This window comes from Pipra filicauda, unplaced genomic scaffold, assembly GCF_003945595.2.
Source record: "Pipra filicauda isolate LSUMZ 115617 unplaced genomic scaffold, ASM394559v2 scaffold137_size4652046_pilon, whole genome shotgun sequence".
In the NCBI taxonomy this organism is placed as follows: domain Eukaryota; kingdom Metazoa; phylum Chordata; class Aves; order Passeriformes; family Pipridae; genus Pipra; species Pipra filicauda.
The window spans coordinates 4,277,213-4,299,003 of NW_024103851.1; the positions used below are offsets into that span (position 1 = coordinate 4,277,213).

Consider the following 21,791-nt stretch of genomic DNA (forward strand, 5'->3'; position numbering starts at 1 on the left):
TCAGTGAAACCTATCTGCTTTTTCACTACAAGTCGTTCCACAAATTATACTGAGCTCATCTATTTTGCTACTTAAGCAAAGAAATCTTTCACCATTTGGAGACAGCACAAGTGGGTCCACAACACCCAAGAGCAATTAAGGGAGAAGATTTACATCTTGGTATGTAGAACATGACATTTTCTTTTAGTGACACAGTATGTGTCAAAAATTCTTGCTAGTTTACTACACAAGAATTGAAAAAGGAAGCCACGGTGAGTCAACACTGTACACCACCATATCACAAACATGGGATATGACAGCTGCAAGGGAAGAAAACAGAATTTTGATGGAATTTCCATCTTAAATAGCAAGCATTAAGACAAAGCAGCAAGGATTAGCTAGTGTACTTTTACAGAGAAAAGCAAGCAAACTTAAAACCTAAAAATACCCAGTTTCAGTAAGTCCATCAGAAGCCAAAATAATAATCTAGTTTACGTAGAGTAAAAAGATTCAACTTGCCTACAAATATAATTATTCAGTGTATTTGGAATAGTTGTCTCAGTCCCATGACTGTTTGCTTAAATACAAATCTCTGCATGTCACCAGTACCAAGAGGCCCTATGAGTTAACTCACATAGTTTAATGTATGCTTGCAGAAATACAAAACATAACAATCCCATTAACTTAAAAAAAATAAAATAAATCAAGCATGTTATAGTTTTAGCAGATCTCTTCAGCAGATCTTCCCACACCTTTGTTTCATTCCCTACCTATCTCAATAGTAAAATCTGTGATTGCTTGCACAGTTCTTAAGACATGTGAAAGTCCCTGTACAGTGACAGAATGTACTCTCCTCCAAAGATTTCAGGTCAAAACAAGCTCTGAACTGCAAAAGACACAATGACATCTACATTACATATATAAATACAATAAACATGTATGGAAGCAATTAAGAACCAAATGTAACTCAGATTTTGTTAATTAGAAAGCTCAAAAAGAGCACATTCGTATGGCAGCACAGCTCAGTTACATAGAGAACTATCAGATAACACAGTGTCATAACAAGGCACTATTACCTCATTGTCAAATGGTCACAATGGGTAAAGGAAATGTCACACTAAAATTACATCCTCCTGCATAATGAATTACCCTTGTGTGCAGCTTAAACTATCAGAATGCGAAGCATGACAATTTTCTTAAAACTTTTATCAAAATCCCTAGTTGAGTCCATGCACTAAGGTTTTGTTAGCAGTGAGGCAGGTAAGTATAAAAGCATGCTGACTAAAGCTTCAGTAGAGATTCAGCCAATCTTTCCTGGAAGAAAAAAAAAATAAATACAGAGCCTTTTCTGTATCTCATGCTGCCATGCCAGCAAGTAGGCTGGGCATGAGCAAGCAGCTAGGAGACAAACAGCTGGAACAGCTGACCAAAGGGATATCCCCATGCCACCACTTAGGAATAAAAGTTGGCAGAGACATTTGAAGTTTGTCGGGACTGCCACTGCTCAGGGACTGGCTGGGCATTGCTTGGCCAGCAGTAAACAAGTTTTTTTTTTAATAATTTGTTTTCCTTGGGCTTGTTTCCTTTTTTTTTAAAATGTATTAACTTATCATTATCTCAACCCACAAGTTTTCTTACTTCTACCCTTCCAATTCTCTCCCCCATCCCACTGGTAGAGAGCGGGAGCGAGAAAGCAGCTGTGTGGTACTTAGCTGCCTACCAAGGTTAACCCACAACCCACATGACAAACTCTTCAGATCACATCAGTACCATTCTGCTGTCAAGGAATTCTAAAAATGCAACTGAAAACTAAGTCACTTAAATTGTTTTCCCCAAAAAGATTATCTAAGTGAAGTAAGTATGAGTAAGCTAATGTACTCATTTATAGAGCCATAGCAGAGAAATACAACTAACATTATGTTACAAGTTCTTTTAAAAAGGAGATGGAAGAGAACAAAAACACATTTCCATTTTGGCTTACAAAGAACCATTGCTTCCTTTTTACTCAAGAGGCAGTACAAGAACAGGAAAATAGTTCCAAGCCATGTGCATGTTTTCAAGCTACATTACATCTTAAAATACTCCATTGTTTTGTCTTTCCACTTTTCTCTTAAAAGGAAAAACATACCCTGAAAGTCATGCTTCTTAGTATGTATTTCAGACAAATAATATAAAGAAAATTCATCTGAATTCCATTTACCAACTGGCAACAGCTCAGCTTGCGAAGCTTTGATTACAATATATACCCACAGAAGCAGAGAAATTGAAGCACTAGTATACCTGGATATGGCGTACTCTGAGCAAGAAAACAGACTATTCTTCTGTAAGTACTTCAATACTGGAACAAGTCCAAATGAATTCAGCAGGACCTCTGTCAGGTGAGTTTGTGCAAACAATCTGAATTCAAATATACAATAGCAATGTTTCACTGTAATACTTGTTGTAAATTAACCTCTAGTCTTTAAGTGGATTGAGCAGTGTGAAAATTGATATTTTACTTCAAGTTGCAATCCAACAAGTAATGTCCCAGTGTGACAAACAGAAGTTGCTGCTTTTTGTACTCTCTGCAACAGTTGACACACAAAGAACCCAACACATTTCCACTTCCAATTTGATCCTTACAAATAATAAAGTTAGTGACAATGCTCCTTTTCCCTGAAAATTCTTTAACCAGATTTTATAGCAGCCAATCATTTTCAGAAGTCTTGATAACACCCGTTCAAAGAAGCCTAAGAGATTGAGTCAAAAAAACTTGAAATTATAAAAACCTGACCCAACCAGTCAAAGCAGTATTCCAAGCCATCAATAACTGTCAGTAAACAACATTCCACTAAAATACTGAAGACAACAAAACTTCACTGGAAGGAGTTGGAACGGGCTGCCCAAAGAAGTGGTGGATTCTCTGTCCCTGGAGGTTTTTAAGATGAGACTGGATGTGGCACTTAGTGCCATCGTCTAGTAACTCTGGTGGTAGTGGATTAAGGGTTGGACTTGATGATCTCAGAGGTCCTTTCCAACCTGGCTTATTCTATAATTCTATGATTTATGCTACCACAGACTTCAAATCCTAAAGATAAGCTTGTCATACTCTGCTGCACGTTGTAGTAGGAGGCAGCTCAGGGAGGCCAAGTTCTTCACAATCCAGTAAAGATACAACTCTAGCAAAACTCAGGCCTGCTGATAGTAGACAAGGTGGAAAGAGAGAAATAAGTTACAAACAATGCAAGTACAAGGCAATATGATACTGTGCAAACAACACTTAACCCAAAGAGACTGCTTCAGAGCAAGTACTGTGCCAGAGAGGAGAGACAGCTTGAAAGTGATAAGTTTTAAGCTATTACCACATACCTGTTTCAGTGTGCTTTGAAAAGCAAAGAGGAACCTAGATTCCAATTTTAACAGTAAAGCATCTGAGATGAAGTTTCACACACAAAGTCTTTCCACCTATAATTTATGTAGCCTGGCTTATTTTCATAAGTAGTATTAATGTGGGTTATATCTAGTTTCTGAATTGGCCTACTTTATAATTATGATAAAACTGACAGAGACTGTGGCAAGAACCTTGTTGTATGAAGCTCAAGAAAGCATCTTATTATGTGTACTGTGATTTTTTTTAAATTATTTTCATCTTCACAATGCAAAATTATTTGGGAGTCAGAAGATAAACACTGGATTATCCTCCAGTCAAATTCTGTGTCACCCTACAGCAGAGAGACACACACAGAGTCAAGCAGGGTGTTGTCAATAGCTGTATCATCCATTTCCGCAAGTCAGGTTTTTACCACACCCACTCTAAATCCCATAATACAGCTGATGACATATATTAAAGTTTATTTTTACACAGTTCTTTGGGTAGTTCAACAAGTTGGAAGAGGAGCAAAAGCTTAACTGGCTCAACAATGTACTGCAACACCTTCACTGAAAAGGACAAAAGCATTGTCTAACCACCATGTTACAGATCAGTCCTCACCTCCACTTCAGATAAACTCCTAGGAAACTGCCCTTTTCCAACATACTTGTGCAGATAAGGACACAAACAAATGAATCTGACTGCTCTGCCGAAGTAAGCAGTTCTCAAAGCTCCTACAGCTGCTTTACTGCCTGCTTGCAGATAACCATCCCCATGATTCTGTGCTCCATTTAATGGCAGGCTTCCAGGTGGAGCTAGGATCGTTTTTTTGTAGAGCCAGGCTAGGGAGAAATTAGATTAACTAAGAACTGCAGAGGTAGGAATTCATTTTACCATCAGCAATGGCATCTTGTCCAACAGTCTAATAATCTAATCAAAGGAAAGAAGATTAGGTAAATAAATAACTTTTAAGTTATTTTTACATGATTAAAATAATCTAGGAACTTGTAGCTGGAGCTGGAAAGCTGCTGGCTTCTACCTGTAGCAATACCAAGTTCTCCTGAGTTTTATACCTTACATCAAAGCTCTTCTGTGCCAAAAATGTTACCTGTAGTCCCTCACAGATTTAAACCCAACATCCAGCATTCAGCTCCACCCACCCACCAGAGGAGTGAGCTGGACATTGTTTCTGTGACAGGACTTGGACACATAAGCATCATGTTAACTTCCACATAAAGTCTTGGACCACAGAGTGATTATCCAGATTTACAAGAGTAAGATAATCAGGTGCCAAGACAAAAAAAGCTTTTCATCTTCAGGGACAATATTTTCAGGGAAGATATCTTTGCAAATACATGTTAGGGAAGAAGAATCCTTGATCTCTCTTTATTAGTCTATTATTTTGTCCTCCCATCTACTATTTCAGTCCAATAAACTGAGACGAAAATATGCTTAAGGGTGAAAAAAAATCTAATGGGTTTCAGCCCCTCATTCATCTTGCTTGTCTGATCAAATTCAAGGACTCCTCTTAAGCTGTCCTGTTTCTCAACTGACTTCTTACAGAGTAACTTGCTCCAAAACAATCAAAGCATGCTTCCTTACATATCCATGCCATTTGTCCTGTACATCCCTCCTCAATGCAATAATCCCAAGGTTCATACAGTTAGAGGGAGCAAAAAAGTGGCCAACAGAGTAGCTGTGTACCATCCAAACAGGGCAACAGACAACACTTTAGATTACTTCCTTTCCTTCACAGGGAGCACTGTGAATCACAGGGTAGACTTCCCCCTCTTTAGCCAGCAGTACATGCTAAAGAAATTTACAGAAACTACCTTATCAAAGACACCTGAATCTCTGACAAAATGTACCGAAAACTGGCCTATAGGCTGAAAAATAACAAAGAACAGAGCATATGATCAGCCTCATTTTCTTAGAGAATGAGACCAAAAGAGGTCAAGGAGCTTATTCTGCCTGTTTTGATTCCCTGGAGTCTTGTATATGCAACGTCAACAAGAGCAGACCAGGGAAAGAAAAGCATTACACCGAAGTCACATCATTACAGGCACAAATTCAGCTGGCATCTTCTGCAGTACCATACGTAAAGCTGAATGCAGGCTTTGTGAATATGTAGTTGTCCTTAACAGCAGGACTTTGATTTGCTGCAGACATTTGTTTGAAGGGGACTAGTTATACACAGCTTTGTGTTTAATCACAGTTGGTACAGCTAGTATAGTAGGTTCTAGTTAATAAGTAGAGATGGTGGTGCCCTTCAATTACAAAAAACCCAACTTTTTATTGTTAATTTTATAGCCTACATAAAACTAATACATCAAAACTGAATTCCAGTTCGTTTCCTTTCCTTTAAGATTACATAAAAATTTGAGTCTGTCACATTAACCTCATTACCCACTCACTTTTATGATGAGTAACTTTCTTCTCTGAAGACTCCTTTATATAACAAACATCACTTACAACCAGTAGCTGATATGTTACAGCACCTATCTTTACTCTGTTTAACAGGGTTAGAACTTGATACATTTGAAGGAATAGGAGTAATTTAATTGAAATATGTGAGCCACCTGCACAATATTAAGAACTATAGTTAGTATGCTTTGACCAAAATACTTCCAGAAAGGCAAAATTATCAATTACTTATTGAACAATTAAAGAAAATTTAGTAATGGAAACTCATGCTATTCTAATCAAATAACTCATTTTTTTTTTCTAATTGCAGAAATTAATACCTGCACTACTCTGTACTTTAAATTTAGTACAATCTATCACTTCCCGAAACATTAGCTACAACTTATCTTATTCTGAAGTGAAAATTTATGGTAATTATTTGACAGTATTTTCTAAGTGAGTTTAAATATTCTCCAAAGTTTCTAAATTCCCCAAATTGATTCAAAGCACTCTTGCCTCACATGACCTAAAAATTCCAAGTTCAGCTTTCTGAGAAAAAGCACAGGAACAAGAATTTTGAAAAGTGACAACATATTGATGTCCCCAAGGACCATCAAGCAATATAATCTTATCTGTTATGAAAAGATCACCAATTCAACTAGTTACTTCATTGTTTATTGAGTCTAGTAGTTTCACAACAGCAAAATTATACTTGAGAATGTATTCTTTGAAAACAGCACTACCATATACTAGATGCCAAGTATCTGGAAGACACCTCAGGAATGAGTCAGATATTTCTGCAACAAAAGTGTTCCTGGAAAAGGAGGGAGGCAATTCCAGGCAAGCAGAGTCTAACCCTCCCAACAGTTGCTTCCAATTACAATATTGAAACCAGAACAGCAGAAACAGCCCATGACCCAGAAATTGATAGGATACATGAGACATAAGACAGGATATATGATACCTACTGTTTTAAGAACTGGAGAGTAAGGAAGTTTTTAAAGTTAGATCAGCATTATTATAACAAGTGTCATTCCATGGCTCAAGTTTGACTGGTGTTTAAACACACAACATCTGTCAAGCTCTGCATGAAGTAATATCAGTATTTTATTAAGGCACAACAAGTATTTCAAATGTTAAATAATCACTGTGAATTAAAAGTAGAATCCTAGAAAAAGATGAGAACTAACACAAATATTCAAATCTATCTTAGAAATGACTAGTCTCATTAGATAACGGAACAGGCCTCCTGAACCTCAACCTCAGAACAAGCTAGAAACTTTCACAATAAGTATTTCCCTCTCTCCTGAAAATAATCCTTTGACATAAACATGTTTAGCTGGTAATTAGGATTTGTTGCTTCCCATGAGTTTAACAAGCAGTTAAACCACACTCAAGGTTTTGTAAGCCCTTCTTTCCAAAGCTTTCAAGGGCACACCACATAAGGTGCTTGTGTCTCCCACACCTACAAAACAAATTTACTAAGGTGACTGACCACACATATACTAACAAAAGCAAAGGGTAGAAAACTGACTTAAGTTCAATCTGTCAGCAGCAGCAAATCTCAGGCAAAAGATCTACATTTCCCAGCTCCTTGAGACAGGTACTTCAAACTGTAACCGTACGCAGGCACTTAAACTGGAAAAGTCAACCAGTGAACTCTTCATCAAGTAACCAAGGCCCATTGATCCTGTAAATTACCTCACACTGCTATAAAGAACAGTGGTTCCCACACGCCTGCAGCTTTGTACTTTGAAGACATCATCATCAGAACAGATTTCTCCAACAAGAAGTCACAAAAACACTAGCAAAGAAGTTCACAGACTTCCTAAGGCTCCACAGGGCCTTAGTGCCAGCTTCTGGGCATAGCCATGAACTAGGCAACAGCTTCTGAAGTCAGAATATACATGAATTCCATATGTTTCAAGTCATCATTTCAGCATTTTGTAACCAAAAAGCTTCTTTGGCATCCTGCAAGATGACTTCCAGGAAGGCATTTCCATCAGGAAATTTCTTGAAACCCACATGTAACAGCACGTGAAAACCCTGACAAACTAAACAACAGAAACTGTCTAGAACAAAATCAAGGTCTTAAGATTTCAAACCTTGTAGTGTGCTGAAAAGAAAATGAAGCAGCTACATCACTGTCCACATAAAACACTGACAAAACACACAACACTTGAACCCAGCTGTGTGTGTCTGCAAGGCTGACATAAACTGAACCTGGCACAGTCTGACAATCTTTCCATAACCTTTCTCCCAATAGCACTAGGTGGCAAAGCACTTAGGAAGTTGCTCTAGACAAAAATTAATCTATACTGTTTTTTGGACAGATCAGCTACCTAAACAAGCTTGCTGGCACCAAAGACAGCCCAGAACAGCACATAGCTGACCACAGGGAAAGCAAAACTACAGCACTTCCAGCATATAAGCACTGTGGCAAAACAATGAAAGTGTTCCTTAACCATTATCTAGCCCTGTTGAAGACTCCTCGCTTTTTGCAAGTTATGTTATGGCTATTACAAAACATTGGGAAGAGTTCTAGATACTTTCATTGGTTTATCTGGACTGCTCCAGAGATCAGTGGGAAGAGTAGCAAACTCAAGCACACCAGCAATAAAATTGCTCTCATAGTTTAACTGCCTAAAGTTACACTGTGAAATAATTTTGGTAATATACACATTTATGCAAGAGTCTGGAATACTGTTTCTGCTTTCACATGTTCATTACATGGCTGGTGCCCTATCTCAGTCTATTCTAATCATTGAGGGAACTTAACTTTCTGAAGCTGATAGTGCTGAAGTGTTTCTTTAACATGAAGTGTAAGAGTCATGTCTTCTCTTAGATTATATTTATAAACATGAAGATCTGTAATCTAGCATATTAACAGAAGGTATTAATTTTGTATTGATTTAAGATTATACACCATGAGGAGAGAATTAACAGTAACAGCCGTCACGATAGAAGAATGAACAATTACATGCCACTAGCCTGTCAAAGCTATCCATAGACTTGCATGGATTTAGAGGGAAGACAGACAAACAGGTACTATGGTACTAACTGCTGGTTTTCCACCACAAGCAAAACTAATGAAAGGCTGAAACAGATGAGGGGGACATCTGTGGAAGAGCCTCCCACATCAGTTACCCATAAATAAATCTCCTGTCAAAGGTCATTCATGGGAGATATTATTGTTCTGCATTTGATATAGAACAAAGACACTTCCCCACCCTCTTCCCCCCCCAAATGTAAGAGTCAATGTATTGCCTCCAAGTATGAATTTTACTAATGCTGAATCAACAGCTCAGGGGTTTCACTAGAGCTATTCAACTAAGAACTCAGGGAAGCACTTCAAGAACACATTTAAGTTAGTGTCACCTAAGACATACTAGCATGGTGCAGCCTCACCTTGAATATTGTGTGCGGTTTTGGGTGCCACAATATAAGAAAGATATTAAGCTGTTAGAGAGCGTCCAAAGGAGGGAAACAAAAATGGTGAAAGGCCTTGAGGGGAAGCTGTATGAGGAGTGGCTGAGGTCACTCGGTCTGTTCAGCCTGGAACAGATTCAGGGGAGACCTCATTGCAGTCTACAACTTCCTCGTGAGGGAATGAAGAGGGACAGGCACTAATCTCTTCTCTGTGGTGACCTGAGGGAATGTCCTGAAGTTGTGTCAGGGAAGGTTTATGTAGGATATTAGAAAAAGGTTCTTCACCCAGAGGGTGGTTGGGCACTGGAACAGATTCCCCAGAGAAGTGGTCACAGCACCGAGCCTAAGAGAGTTCAAGAGGCATTTGGATAATGCTCTCAAGCACATGGTGTGACTCTTGGGGATGGTCCTGTGCAGGGCTAAGGGTTGGACTCAAAGATCCTTGTGGGTCCCTTCCAACTCCGCATATTCTGTGATTCTGTGATTTTCATGCTGTGTTTCAAGTACAAGAAAGCATAGCTGGAAGCTAACTTTTGACTGGTAAGGCAGGCTTCACTCACATGTGCACAGAGCTGCTGCTTCCAGCTGCTCTGGAAAGCAGTAAGAATGGAGTTCCCTTGGAGGAACTATGCCAGAGCTTGCAGCGTGAGCTTCAGCAGTTCACTCTGAAAAGCAGTTCAAGAGCACTGCATTCAAAAAGTTGTTCAGAGCATATTCAGTATCATAAATTCAGAGGGTTTTTTGTCAATCACACTTCAAAAGGAATCTCAAACATCATCAGTGTGTCCTTTTTGCCCCTGTACACTTACACTTCAGTATGCACTACAGAAATTTAAGGAAGATTGAAATGTAAGTAGCCTATTGTCTTGGTTTCATTAAGTAGATTCTTTGAGAAAGGTCTAAAGGTAGCTTCCAAAAGACATATTTGAAAAAATATAGTTTTTCCTCTAACAAAACTATCTTGTTAATTGTTAAAACCCCTATAATCTTCCTTTAGAATTTCAGAATACCAGATTTGTGTTTTCTAGAAAAAACAAATATTTGCATGGTCATTTTTACAGCCAGGAAGAATGACTTAAGATTCACACTTGCTAAAACCAGAACTCCACCCAAATAGTTTTACTGCTCAATAGTCAGGAAAGTTAACTTATGATAGAGAAATCTAGAAACAAATGGCATCTGCAAAGCAAAACCAAATCACCAGGCTCATGGCAGGCTGCACCCAACACTCTTATGGAGTCTGTATATGTTGCAGGCATCTGTCTTTGCACCGAGACAAGTTCTTATGCTGATAGCTCAGGGAATTAATCCTTCTCAAAACAACTTCTTTCGCCCTGTTAGCCGGTCATATAGTACTACAGTGAAAATTCACATGAACACCCTTAAATTCTTTTAAGTATTAGCACAGACAGAATGAACATAGAAGTCTTGTTTGAATAACGCTCCTATGAAATTCTTGACACAGAAAAGGTTTAAGCTTTTAAATAAATCATTTGAGGCAAGCACTGCCTTCTTCCGCTTCTCAGTGCCTCGCTGACTGAAGTTTCAACAGAGTAGAAATACTAAAATACACTATCCTTCACATTTTGTGCTAATAAAACAGCTTATAACAATGAAGGATGCAGGAAACAAGTGCTCCAGCAAGTGCAAGCACATTTATATCAAAGGCCACAGCACAAATGGTGCAAACACACAGGACCAAATGCAGGGCATTAACAAGAGACATCAAGAAGCAGGTACCACCAAGTTCTCCATCTCCTCTTCACAAATACAGGCAAGTGTTCTCTCTCCTCACAGGCAGACTGCATCAATACACCAGCCAAACGGAACCTAATAAAATAGGAGCATGTTGGATTTTGCATTTCAAAAATTTCCTTTTATTCCTCTAAGGAATCATCCAGCTGTTGCAAACTTCTTTAATGAAATCTGACTTGGCAAAGTAAGTTACTTCACTCATTTTATGACTTTGCCATCTGTTTTACCACCCAATTAGAAATGCATAAGTACTTTTTTGTAGTATTATTGTGAGAGCAGTACTTTTATAACCGTATTTTGTTCTGGTAACATCTCTTCCTGTTTATATTCTATGCAGAGCAAATTTCTCCTCCTAAAATCGTAATTTTTTTTCTGTCTTATTCAGGGAGCAAGGATTTCAGATCATGACTCACAAAAATTCATAACTAACCTTCTGAGTAGGTGATTCAAGGACACGAGCGGTTATACACCTGATGTTGCAGAGTAATACAGCATTCACAAAGTTGAAACACCATTAGTCGATCCCTCCCCATTTTTAGATGCAGTTTATTCTAAAACTATTAGAGCTATGATTTGAAAAATTGATAGTTAATCTAATAGACCTAAAAGACCCAACTGAGCAATTAATTGTCTTTTAGTTCAACATATGCTTGCCACTTGAATGATATATAGTAGACTTTTATGGCTATTTCACACATTATAGGCATAAAACCTGCAATGGCTAGAAACAGAGGCATTCAGTTAATTAACTCAGTATGAAATTATTAATATTCAGGTTGATTTATCAATTTCCACATTAAGTGCCAGAGCAAGGTGGTTTTGATCTTGCCCTGCTTAAAATACCGATTAGACTTTTCTTGCAGTACCACAGAAGATATTTTCAAGTTGAATGTTCTAAATTGTAAAGCAGTAACTTTCAAAAATTGCATTTTGCTCCTGTTTGAATACTTACAGCTCTTATACTGCATATGGTAATTCAGAACATTGAAGAACATTGTTAAATGACTTACAAGAATGTGTAAAAGTTTCAAATTTTAACAGAACAAGCTATCTAAGAAAAGTTATTTACACATAACTGTATGTTAAAATCATGGATCAATTTCGGAACACAGAAGCAAGCACAACATTAATTTCAGACTATATGGTAACCAAGTAAAGCAGCTATCAAAAACTTTGGATAAACATCCTAAAAATCAGTTTTGTAATACTACTCCAAAGGGAAAGAGTCTTGGAAAAGGCACCATTAGGGATTGTGTACTATTACACATCACTGGATGGGTCTCTCCAGTGTGTCTCTCTTCCCATGTCCTGACAGGCAACATAAAAGCTAAAGGCATTCCAGCAGTGGTCACAGACAAAATCCAGTTTATTTTAAAGGCCAGTCTCCCCAGGGAAGAACTACTATAGAAGTCTGTCTATGGTGAAATCCAATATCTTTATCAACATTTAATTGATTTAATTCCACACATGTTGCAATGCTAAACGCTACCAAGTGTGAGCTGTACTCCTTTCTGTACACATAACTCTTTAAATTCCAGTGAGAAGTATGTGACCTAATACCTTTTCAATGTTGCATGGTATAATATAGGATTTTCTCTGGCCTACAAAACCTTCACTACTGCTGACTTATGAAAACATTTTATTTCCAGCTGGTCACTTGCAAGCTTTCAAGTGAGTTGCAGCATCAGTTCACAAGAGTCAGAAGCTAATTTTACAGCTTTTATCCTTGAGGGGTTTATTTCTTTTACCTTAATGCACCGACAGTCAGAGTCCTGCATAAAGACTGGAAAAGTTAGTGTTGTTAGAGCCATTCCTGTTGGTCACAGATAACAGCATGAATGATCTTAAGTCTGTTGAGAAATGGAAATTATGTTCCTGAAAATATCTCCGTCAAACTATTGACCATCTAACTACATCATTCTGACTGGGTTAGTTATGGCCATTTCAGTATTTTATCATATTGTATTTCACGGTTCATATTTTCTTAAAAGAAATCCTAGAATTTGGCTACAAGATTGTTTCAGTTTCTCCTTACAGAAACATATTTCCCCCCATATCCGTAAAAGTCTTATCTCCTAAAACTGTAGTAAAATCTATTAGAAAGACTACAACATAAAATATAAAACTTCACTCCTCAAACAATGGATTGTTTTCTTCAAATTTTCCAAGCCACACTTAAGATCACTAGAATCAGTTTGCTTTTGCAATGCTCTTCAAAATACTTCAGTCTGAAGAAACTCACTTAAATTCTGCATGTTATAAACATTGTCTCATTTCTAACTCATACATCTTGCAGAGAACACTTGCATTAGCTTATTTCATTCCTCTATCTGCTTTGACTGCAAGACAGAAAATACAACAGATATAGCTTAACTTTCATTTAACTTTAAGAGAAATATACTCTTTTACTAGAAAAATTCAACATGTGCCAAATCAAGTTACTTAAAAAGATCAACTTTCCCAATAAGATCCAATAGAAAACATTAAAGACACAGGGACAAGTAAAGAAGTTTCTCAAAAATCAGGACCTTCTAAGGCTTCTAAATTATTCCAAAACCAAACATTTTGTATCTCACTCTGGTTCTTGGGCAAAGAGGAGGTGAGAAATTCTAGCATTTTTGTGAGCAGTTTCACTATAAAACCTTTCTTTTAAGTGTAATTGTAACTGTAAACCCATCAGTAAATTAATAACTACATGCCCCAAATTAATGATGGACAGGGAGACAGCTACATGGGAGTATATATACAGGCTTTCCTAAAATATTTCGTAGATCAGCTACTGGTCTCCTGAACACCATCAATCTAAAAACTATAACCTCCCACACTCTGAACACAGGAAAAACCAGTTGGCAATGCCTGTAATGGGATTTCTTAACAAAGAACAGAGATATTTAAGATATGCAATTTATATTGGTCAAAAGTGAGTATTTTCCCCTCACAGCAGAAGCTGAAATCATGACTTGAAATCCAAGTTATTATCAAAACAAGATGTAAGAAAGAGGACAGAGACATAGCTTGGATTAAGATTTGGAATTTAACTTCTTTAAGTCCAAATGGCAGCAACAGCTCCTGTTTAACTATTGTTACACAATCACAGCTGAGACAAGTTTTTCACAGAAAAAGTGCTGCACCTGGAAAAAACACTTGGTTAATTCTCTTTAATATTTCTGAAGGAAATACATCTGTATTTCTTCAATTATTTTTCTAAAAGCAGTCCTTTATGTTACACTATACACTAAAACAAAATGACTACTGATGCAAACCAAATTAATAATTCAGATGGGCAGCTTTCTTGTTCTTTATCAGCATCTTAATTTTGCTTTATTATTCGTATCATAGTCTTCAATAAACAGGGAAAAACAATCAAGTACTAGAATTTTATGCATTTTAAGTTAGTGAGTGTCTTCAGACGGGGTACTCAAAGATGTTGCAGAATACACGGGTGTTACATTATGAAAGTTACAAGTAGCTATATTTTCTTCCTTGCAACACTAACCACTTAATAACATTTTAGATGGTGAACTTGCTGAACAGAGAGTAGTTTCTGATACTTAGCTTAATGCATCTGCTCCTTAAATTCTGAATGAGAACACTGGACTGACTATATAGACGGGAGTCATGAGTGCAAGGTTTTCTTTCTAGGTTAAGTTTTCCTGTTTTATTATACACCTTACGTCCAGTGCATATGAATGAACTGGAATCTCAAAGCCATCATGCCTGAATCAGCACAACCTGGAGCAGCGGGGAAAGATGCTTTAACAAATCATACTCACAAAGACCTGCGCTGCATCACTGACTTCACTATGTGAACTATATCAATGAAAAACAAATGTCATACTCATTTTCAAATAAGTGACAACTTCAAAAATGTAAACTTATAAAAAGTCAGAGAATTCAAGTTGTAATAAGGTGTACCTGGACCAGTAACTGAAACATTGCAATGAATTCTAAATTTGGATATTAAATACAAATTTTGATCTTGCAGAAATCAGTTAAGAGCGTGCAGTGTTATTTCTTAAAATACAAGTGTTCTGAGGATCGGAATGAAGCTTATTTGCACGTTACTACATAGGTGGAATTAATTTAGGTGTTTAAGTGTGCAAGAACTTTACAATCTAGTGGTGTCATCCCAAAATAGCTCTTCCACATAATAACCACTTGCATTCACTAATTTTGCTTACTTTGATCTCTACGGGTAACAGCGAGAGATGGTTAGGGATCAGCTGCTACCAGCTTTGCTTTGAGTAGGGCCTTTGGGTCCATCTACTCAAACATTTTTCATGGTGCGACCTCACCCATCAAGAGTGGGTTTTGAGACTGACACAGCACGCCTGCAGAAGTTTGTCACATTGCCACTGTTTTCCTGTCTGTATAATTTCTTTTATTTTGAGGTCTGAAACAAATCCCACTGGGGAAAGCGTTGCTGGAATTAACTACTTCCATATTAAAAACCTTTACAGGAGACAGCACAGCTGTACCAACAGGACTACACTGCTTCAGTCTTGATATGACAGGCTAGCTTTACTCTGCACTGTCTGAACGGGAGTACCAACAAAGAGAAGGACTAGAACACACATAGCTACCTTTCTACGTTCTTTACAGAAGTTTCATTTTTGTAAGACTTCCATGTTTACTGCACTCTAATGTTGACAGAAACATTTCTGACTGCCTGTATGTGGGTGTTACACATAGAGCATTCTCAGACTCCTGGAGACAAGGATCGGAGTTAAAGATCAAGTTTAACAGTAGCACAGAAGGATATTAGGTTAGCATTTGAGAGAGTAAACTGAAACAGGTAAGGAGGCCTGGATGCATGGCTGATCCCTGCTATCTATCTACTAAGCACAAGTGCGAAGCTCCTTCATACATCGCATTTTCCATAATTTGCAGAAATATTTGTTTGGTCATACAGTGTATTTACATGCCAACTTTTAATGAAACCTTGTGGGCCACTGAACCTGACATTCCCACATTCTTGCGTCAAATGATGTAGTAAACTTACTGTTATAGAGAAAAATACAATACATTAAATGAACTCTATTGGTAGGAATTCAGTGTACATTGTAATTACTTGAACTAAGGAGCCAATATCACAAAATAAGCGTCATCAATTCCACTATTATCAATTCCAGTAAGGATTACAGAGTTACTATGCAACCAACTTTACATCTCCTGTTTGTTCTACCTTCTCTGCATTCTTGGCTCTTCTCCATATTAGCATTATAAACTGATTACAGCATAGCTTACTTTGAATTCTCTGTAGTAGCTGTCTTTCTCATTACATCTTCTCTCTGTGTTGTCTAACCTCTTTAATGCACTTTTCTTCATTTTTCCCCCATCTATGCACAGCCTGGACACTTCAGTGTTACCAACCTATTGTCCCAAAGGTGATGGGAATTTTGATAGAGACAAACCTAGTCCTAAACAAAACACTAGCAGTAAATACTAAGCCACCCTCCAGGCAAAGGCAATGAATTTTCTCATCAGGTTATTCTAAGGCAGTGTTACTTAGTCTATAAGACGTTTCTTTACAACTTGTTCCTGCCTCTAAATCCAACACTGTTTTTTCTGTAGGAATTTCAGATTTTTTTTCAGCTCCTAAGAAGAGCTCCTAAGGCTCAAGGGTATAAGCCTAACCTGATGGCTGTGGGATCCACATCTACCAAAGAGATTCAACAGGCAGCTGTAACCACAGATAAGTCCCTTTTAGGTGCTCACTCTGATTCGTAACAGTCAAGAAAGCAGGAGTAGGAGGAAAACAGGATTTAATAACACCTTGGACTGTCTGCAAGGCACATTTGTTATAGTTAAAGTGGCTCTAATTTCTTTATATCCACAAGGACTATAAACAATTTCAGATTCTGCAGTCAGTAAGACTTAACAATAACATTCTAGAACCACTCTGAGAGCTGATTTTTTAAGTAGACTAACATGTAGTAGACTAACAACATACAATCATTTCTTCCCTACTTAGTAATTCATAAAATTTAAAGTATTTTGCAGAACATTTAGTGGACATACAGTAATACCAACTATTCTATTTGCTTGGTTCCTCACATCAATTCTTCACAAGGTAGAAAGGAGGCTAAAAACACTTGCCCCATAACTGCATGTGTGATGTTGACAGGCTACAATATGTTCACAAGAATGCTGTCACTAGCCTACTGAACTACCTTCTTCACATAAAATACATTTCGATTTAGAAGCAAAGTAATTTCAATAGGTTAGAGCCATTAGAAGTTTACCAGAAGTTGCCTGTAAGCACTCTCAAGGGGGTGGGGAGTTTCCTGTCTAGAACACATGTGATCAGCTACTGATTCCCACTATATCCTACAGCACTTGCTAGGGTGGCAAAGCAAACAAATCCAATCACAAAGTTAAAAGATTTTTCACATATAATTATTTCTTCTTCAGTTGTAAAACTGCAGCAAAAATCATGATGTTGTCAATTAGCTAAATGCAGTTCCTAAACAACTTTTTACATAATAATACACTGTACCTACATTATCCTTTGGTATCGGAGACTGCCATACATCAGTTTCTAAGACAGCAACATCCTTTGCCTCAGCAATTATTTTCTTTCAAGTCACATACACTTGAAATTTAACAGGAGTAAAAGCTCATCTGAGACATAACGCCTCTGTCTCATGGTAGACCCTTAGAAAAAATAAATACGGGTTGTCAGTGCATGACTTAACTGAGGTTAAGAACACAACTGTTCTTACGGAAGGTGTAAGTCAGTCTGAATACAGAAGACACATGGACCACTGCAAGGTCTCCAACCACACTTATTTAAGAGTCTTGTCTTCCTCCTTCATTGCCTTCACCCAGTACTGCCTTATCCTCACAGCCACACCTCTCCCTGCCCCACTTCTCCACTTCTATCCTTCCTCCCCAGTAGCCTACTATTTCTATGGATTATTTATCCAAAGAGTACACAGCCACAGGTGACAGAGATTACAACAAATGCACAGCTAGGAGACATTCTGGTTTTCACTTTCATGGCTAAAGATCCTCTCCTTAAGGTCTAAAAAAATAAAGACAGTATTATTTCAACATGGTCAAAGTACATGCAACTCAAAATACTTCACTTTAAAATGTTTATAATCTTTCCCTTCCTCAAATTCAGAAGAACACTACAAAGTGAAGACTGAGATCAAGGAATTTACAATAGTAAAGGAGTACATTCACTGTTCAGCATCACAGCTTATTTAACCTCACAGACGAGTCCATGCAGTGGACTGAAGGCTTTTTTTGATCTTTTTGTGCAACAGTACACCATATCTTCCTGTTTATACAGAAAAGAAAAAATGGTAAACATGACTAGCACTGGCAACTCCTAAAATTTCTACCATTTGGAGGCTTCCACAAAAAATGTTTGACAAGCTGTCTCACAAGCACAGACTGCAGGATATAATCTGCATCAGAGATAATGTATCAAACAGTTGTTCTTCATTCTATTAAGAATGTTTGCAATTTCTCAGGATTTAAATATTGAGGTGTATGCTAAGAAATTAGTGAGTCAGCTGAAAAGAAGATGATTAATTATTAAGAATCCAGTTACAATCACTGCTAATTATCCTGAAAACTAACAGAATACCAGTCTCCTCTCCCAGTCAATGCAGCCCCTCTCCCAGCAGCTCCTCTCTTTTCAATTTAACTTCCAGCGGAAAAGACAAAGAATGACTGATATCTTTATGTGCAGATCTCTCCATAACCTATTGCCAGACACTAAAATGCCAGCAGAGGTACGTATTCTTCCACTCGTGCAAGTGTAATGATTTGCAGAGCAGAATGCAATTCTCTTTCCAATGAGAACTGGAATGCAAGCTTAAAACAAAACATTAGGCGTCAGAAAATAAACATTTCGGCAGTCTTTCTGCTAGAACAGTTCTGTGATGCTACAAAACAAACACACGGATCGTACACAAAAGTTGCTCTCCAGGTTACTCTCGGGATATGTATGGCCCACTTTACAATTTCATTTCAAAGAGTCAATTAAGGCGAAGGAGCTGAAGCTATTAGCTACTATTTAAAAGAAACCCAAAAGCGAACACCAAATTGCTTACCTAACGAAACAGGTGAGCATCGAAAGGCTCTTTTATTTAGGGAACTAAGTAGTCACACTTTGTACTTCTCCCTTTTGTTGCAGGCAGCCACAAGCTATAGTCACCGGTAACTACAGAAAAGCGCAGCACACGAAAGCGAGCAGCAATTACACGTTGCAGAAACCCTGCTCTTACTCACCCTAGCACCGCAGCGCACACACGCTCACACACACCAGGGTCTGCGGCACCCGGCCAGGGCAGGACCCGTCATCGCTCGGCGTAGCCCGGCCGGGGGATGAGCACCGCGGCCCCTTCCCCGCCAGCCTCGGGGCGCGGCCCCTTTGTTCGGGTGCCGGCGCTACCGCGCCCCGCCCTCCACAGGTACGGGCGGCGCCGCCGCAGCCCCGGGACCCGCACCCGCCCCGCAACAGGCGGCAGGGCCCCGCTCCCCCCGCGCCCCGGCCGGAGGTCGCCAAGGTCGGCGTCCGTAACCTTCAGGGACCGGCGGCCGGGCCCCCACCCGCCTGTCCCAATGCCCGGGCGGGGCCGGCAGGCGCACACCGCCGGGGACGGGCGGCGGCCGCGCCTCGACACCGACCCTCGGGGGGCGCAGAGCGGCGGGCAAGGAGCCGCCGGAAGCCCCCGCCCGCACGGGAGCCCCCCGTAACCCCCACCGCAGCGCCCCCCGGCGCGGGTTCTGTGCGGGATCCCCGCGCTCCCCCCCCGCCCGGGCTGGCCCGCGCGCCCCCAGCCCGGCCCGGCCCGGCCCGGCTCACCTGCGGCGGCGGCGCGCGCGCCCCGCTGCCCGCCGGAGGAGCGCGCAGGGAGGGGCAGGGCGCGCGAGGTGAGGCCCTGGCGCCGCCCCCGCGCGCACGGCCGGAGGCGCGCGCGGCCCGGGGCGGAGGGCGGGCCCTGGTGGGGCGGGGCGGAGCCGGGCTGGGGGGGGCGCCGCCGCCGCCGCAGGGGCTGGAGCGTTGTCACCGGGCGTGGCCCCGCCCGCCTCCGCCCCGCGCGGGGAGGGCGGTGTCAGGCGCCGGGGCGCGCAGGCGCAGTGCTGGCGGAGGCTGAGGGGGGCGGCGGGGCGCAGGGTAGCGGGGCGCGTGCGGGAAGACCCGGTGCCGGTCCCGGAAGAAGGGGGCTGCTTCCGGCCAGGGCGCGCGCCGAGCGTGGCGGGGGCGGTGCCGTTGTGTGTGCGGCCGCGGCGGGTGACGGGCGGGGGGGGACCGGAGGTGCCCCCGCTCTCCGGCGCGCGCTTCGTGCCCGCTCCTGCCCCGGGGGAGTCATCCCGGTGCGGGGTCGTGTCCCGCTCGTCCCACAGCACCTGCTTTCTTTCACTGCTTCTCCTCCTTTGTCTCGGCCGAAACCCTGAAGGGAGGCAGTGAGAAAACATCGTAGCCCGATGTCTGTCCCTCCTGCCTGCCAGCTAATCCTCGATCTGGAGAATAGGCGAGGCGTGTCCTGCCGTGGTAAGGAGATAAATTCCTCACATCTGTCGCTAGATTTATAAACAATTATTTTTAGTGGGGCTTTCCTCCAGGGACAAGTGTAAGCTGAGGAAACATTAAATAAGCTGAGTTTAAGGATCACTGGCAGAAGGGAACATGAAGCACTGCGACTCTTAGAGGTTTGGGGGTTTTTGGTTTTGTTTTTTTTTAATAGTCATGGACCACTCAATGCATGGAGGATTTTATACATGCCAGAACAAGGAGATAATCCATGTTAATTACAATAATTGAAATAATAGCAACGATGCCTTAATAACTGTATCTGTAACTGCTAAATCATGGACATAAATGGGAGCTTTGTGTAAACACATCATGATTTAAACTCATGATGTAAGTGATGTAACGGAACCTAAGCATAATATCGAAATTGGCTGCTCATTTTGAGTCTTTGGCTTTCAGGCTGTAACTGCAATATTCACAGACAATACAAATTATTTTGAAGGCTCCCCTCTTCCACATAATTACTGGACTGAAGGTAGTTTCCAAGTCTGGAAATTCCAGATTTTATCACCTCAGATGGAAAACTTTGATCTCAGTGTTCACCTGAGATGCAGGTGTTCAAGCAGCTATTGCACCTGTTCATGCAGCTATTGCACTCTGTTTGCAAAGCAGGTGCACTTTAAAATCTTCATTGTTTTTCTCTGTGCTCTGTTTTCTGCAATTTTTGATATCTTGGATATTTAGTCAGTGTTTAGTACATATCCCTCTAGGATTTAGTTTCATTGGCCTCACATTTCAGTATGAGCTAATTTTTGCAAATTCCAGATGCAAATCATTCTGATAAAAATACCAAATACAATCATTTACTTAAAGAAATGTTGGATTCTGTTAAATGGAGAGAGGAAAAAAAGGACAGAAGGAAAGGAAAGCTGGTAACATTGAGTCAACCAAACAGCCAAAAGAAGACACAAAATGTTTTTGGTATTTCGTGACAGGGAAAAGTTTGCACGCCAGCTATGAATAGACTTTTCATGAGACCATGAAAAGATTGGAAGAGTCTTTGCATGATCCTATACACACGATGATTCAGGAGTCCTCAAGAAATCCTGGCACAACTTCTGCAGCCCTTTGAGTATCTCTGTACTGTATTAGTTCTTACTACATATTCCAGAACCCTTCCATTGGAAGAGTGGGTGAGTTATAGTTAAGGTCTCATTAATGCTGATGTGTGCAGCCATTCAGTACTTCCTTGTTCCTTCAATACTAGAGCTAGTCCAAAACAGCCTTTGCCCTGTAAGACACGGTGTGGATTACCAGGGCATTGCTAGCACCTCTTTCACTCTGGAAATGCCTGTATGCTTAGAATAGTTGGAAGGGACCTTA

The 21,791-nt window shown here is 40.2% G+C and overlaps 2 protein-coding genes across 11 annotated transcripts in view; one reads left to right on the forward strand and one right to left on the reverse strand.

Annotated features, from left to right (window-relative positions):
• The window catches only part of RALA (RAS like proto-oncogene A), a 31,968-nt gene extending 12,124 nt beyond the window's left edge, over positions 1–19,844 (reverse strand). The window contains exons 1-2 of one of the 5 annotated variants that reach the window (XM_027712009.2): positions 19,740–19,844; positions 10,904–10,990 (exon numbers count right to left, since the gene is read on the reverse strand). The gene's annotated coding sequence lies outside the window, so the exon portion shown is untranslated. Of the gene's footprint in view, positions 1–749; positions 866–10,900; positions 10,991–19,162; positions 19,319–19,739 lie in introns of those variants that run through there. The other 4 variants (XM_027712005.2, XM_027712008.2, XM_027712010.2 and 1 more) reach the window with 4 other exon arrangements.
• Positions 19,845–19,866: 22 nt separating this feature from the next.
• Positions 19,867–21,791, forward strand: part of LOC113983147 (mediator of RNA polymerase II transcription subunit 1-like) — a 37,180-nt gene continuing 35,255 nt past the window's right edge. For 3 of the 6 annotated variants that reach the window (XM_027711985.2, XM_027711986.2, XM_027711996.2), the window contains exon 1: positions 19,870–20,429. In XM_027711985.2, the coding sequence (XP_027567786.2) occupies positions 20,363–20,429 (67 nt within the window). In that variant the 5' untranslated portion in view covers positions 19,870–20,362. Of the gene's footprint in view, positions 20,430–21,791 lie in introns of all 6 variants that reach the window. The other 3 variants (XM_027711998.2, XM_027711999.2, XM_027711995.2) reach the window with 3 other exon arrangements.